The 847-nt window shown below is 40.5% G+C and overlaps 1 protein-coding gene across 1 annotated transcript in view; it reads right to left on the bottom strand.

Moving 5' to 3' along the window:
- The window catches only part of LOC109841711 (anthocyanidin 3-O-glucosyltransferase 7-like), a 4,721-nt gene extending 4,193 nt beyond the window's left edge, over positions 1 to 528 (bottom strand). Inside the window, exon 1 of the mRNA XM_020410661.1 lies at positions 483 to 528. Within this exon, the coding sequence (XP_020266250.1) occupies positions 483 to 528 (46 nt within the window). The remainder of the gene's footprint in view (positions 1 to 482) is intronic.

An 847-nucleotide genomic window follows, 5' to 3' on the forward strand; every position in this document is an offset into this window, starting at 1 on the left:
CGGCGGCGGCGTCGCCTCTCTCGCTGCCATGGCGGGAAAAGGGGCGGAAGATTTAGGGTTAGGGTTTTAGTGAGGGAGTGGAGATTAAGAGGGAAAAGCGGCCATTTTCTCTTTTGGTTTGAGCTTTTAAACGGTATCTGATGCTCTTGAACTTGCCTTCGTAGTTGGGTCTGACGTTGACGATAATTACGATGCTGACACTGTAGAATGCTCGGGTTTTTCGCTCGTGGGCCCTCTCTGACGAGGGGTAGGGATGGAATTAAAGGAATGGTTAGATATTTGGGGCAGATACGGTAAATTTCTTTTTTGCTGAGAGTAGCTTTGGCAGATTTTGAATCAAAAATGTAATAGAGGTGTCCCCCTCTAAATACATGATGCACTTTTAAATAAGGGGATGCAACGGGGGACGGATGAGGTGTCCCCCTCGGGCCTCCGAATGCATGATGCACGTCAGTGTATGCATTCGGAGGGGGACACCTTACCTGTCCTCCCTAGTCCCTTATTTAGGATCCCTGTAGCAGCACTCATTTTAAACTGGGGTAAAAAAAGTTTGTTCCTTTGATTTTATCTTGCTTTTTAAACTGAACACTCTCCTTTTTTTTTTCCCCTTTCTGTGGAGCGAGAGCTTTCTTCCCCTGAATTTTAATGGTCATTCGTACAAATGTATAGTACTTTAAATTAAATTATAAATTTCAATCAATTATATATAATTAATAAAACCTTTTTCTGATTTTGATTGATTTTAAAGATTCTGATTCGTTGTCTTTTCTTTTAGGATTTTTTTTTTCAAATTCCTTTAAGCTTTCTAATTTTTTATTAAGCAGAGCGGTGTGTATCTAATCAAATT

This window comes from Asparagus officinalis, chromosome 1, assembly GCF_001876935.1.
Source record: "Asparagus officinalis chromosome 1, Aspof.V1, whole genome shotgun sequence".
NCBI classification, from domain to species: Eukaryota; Viridiplantae; Streptophyta; class Magnoliopsida; order Asparagales; family Asparagaceae; genus Asparagus; species Asparagus officinalis.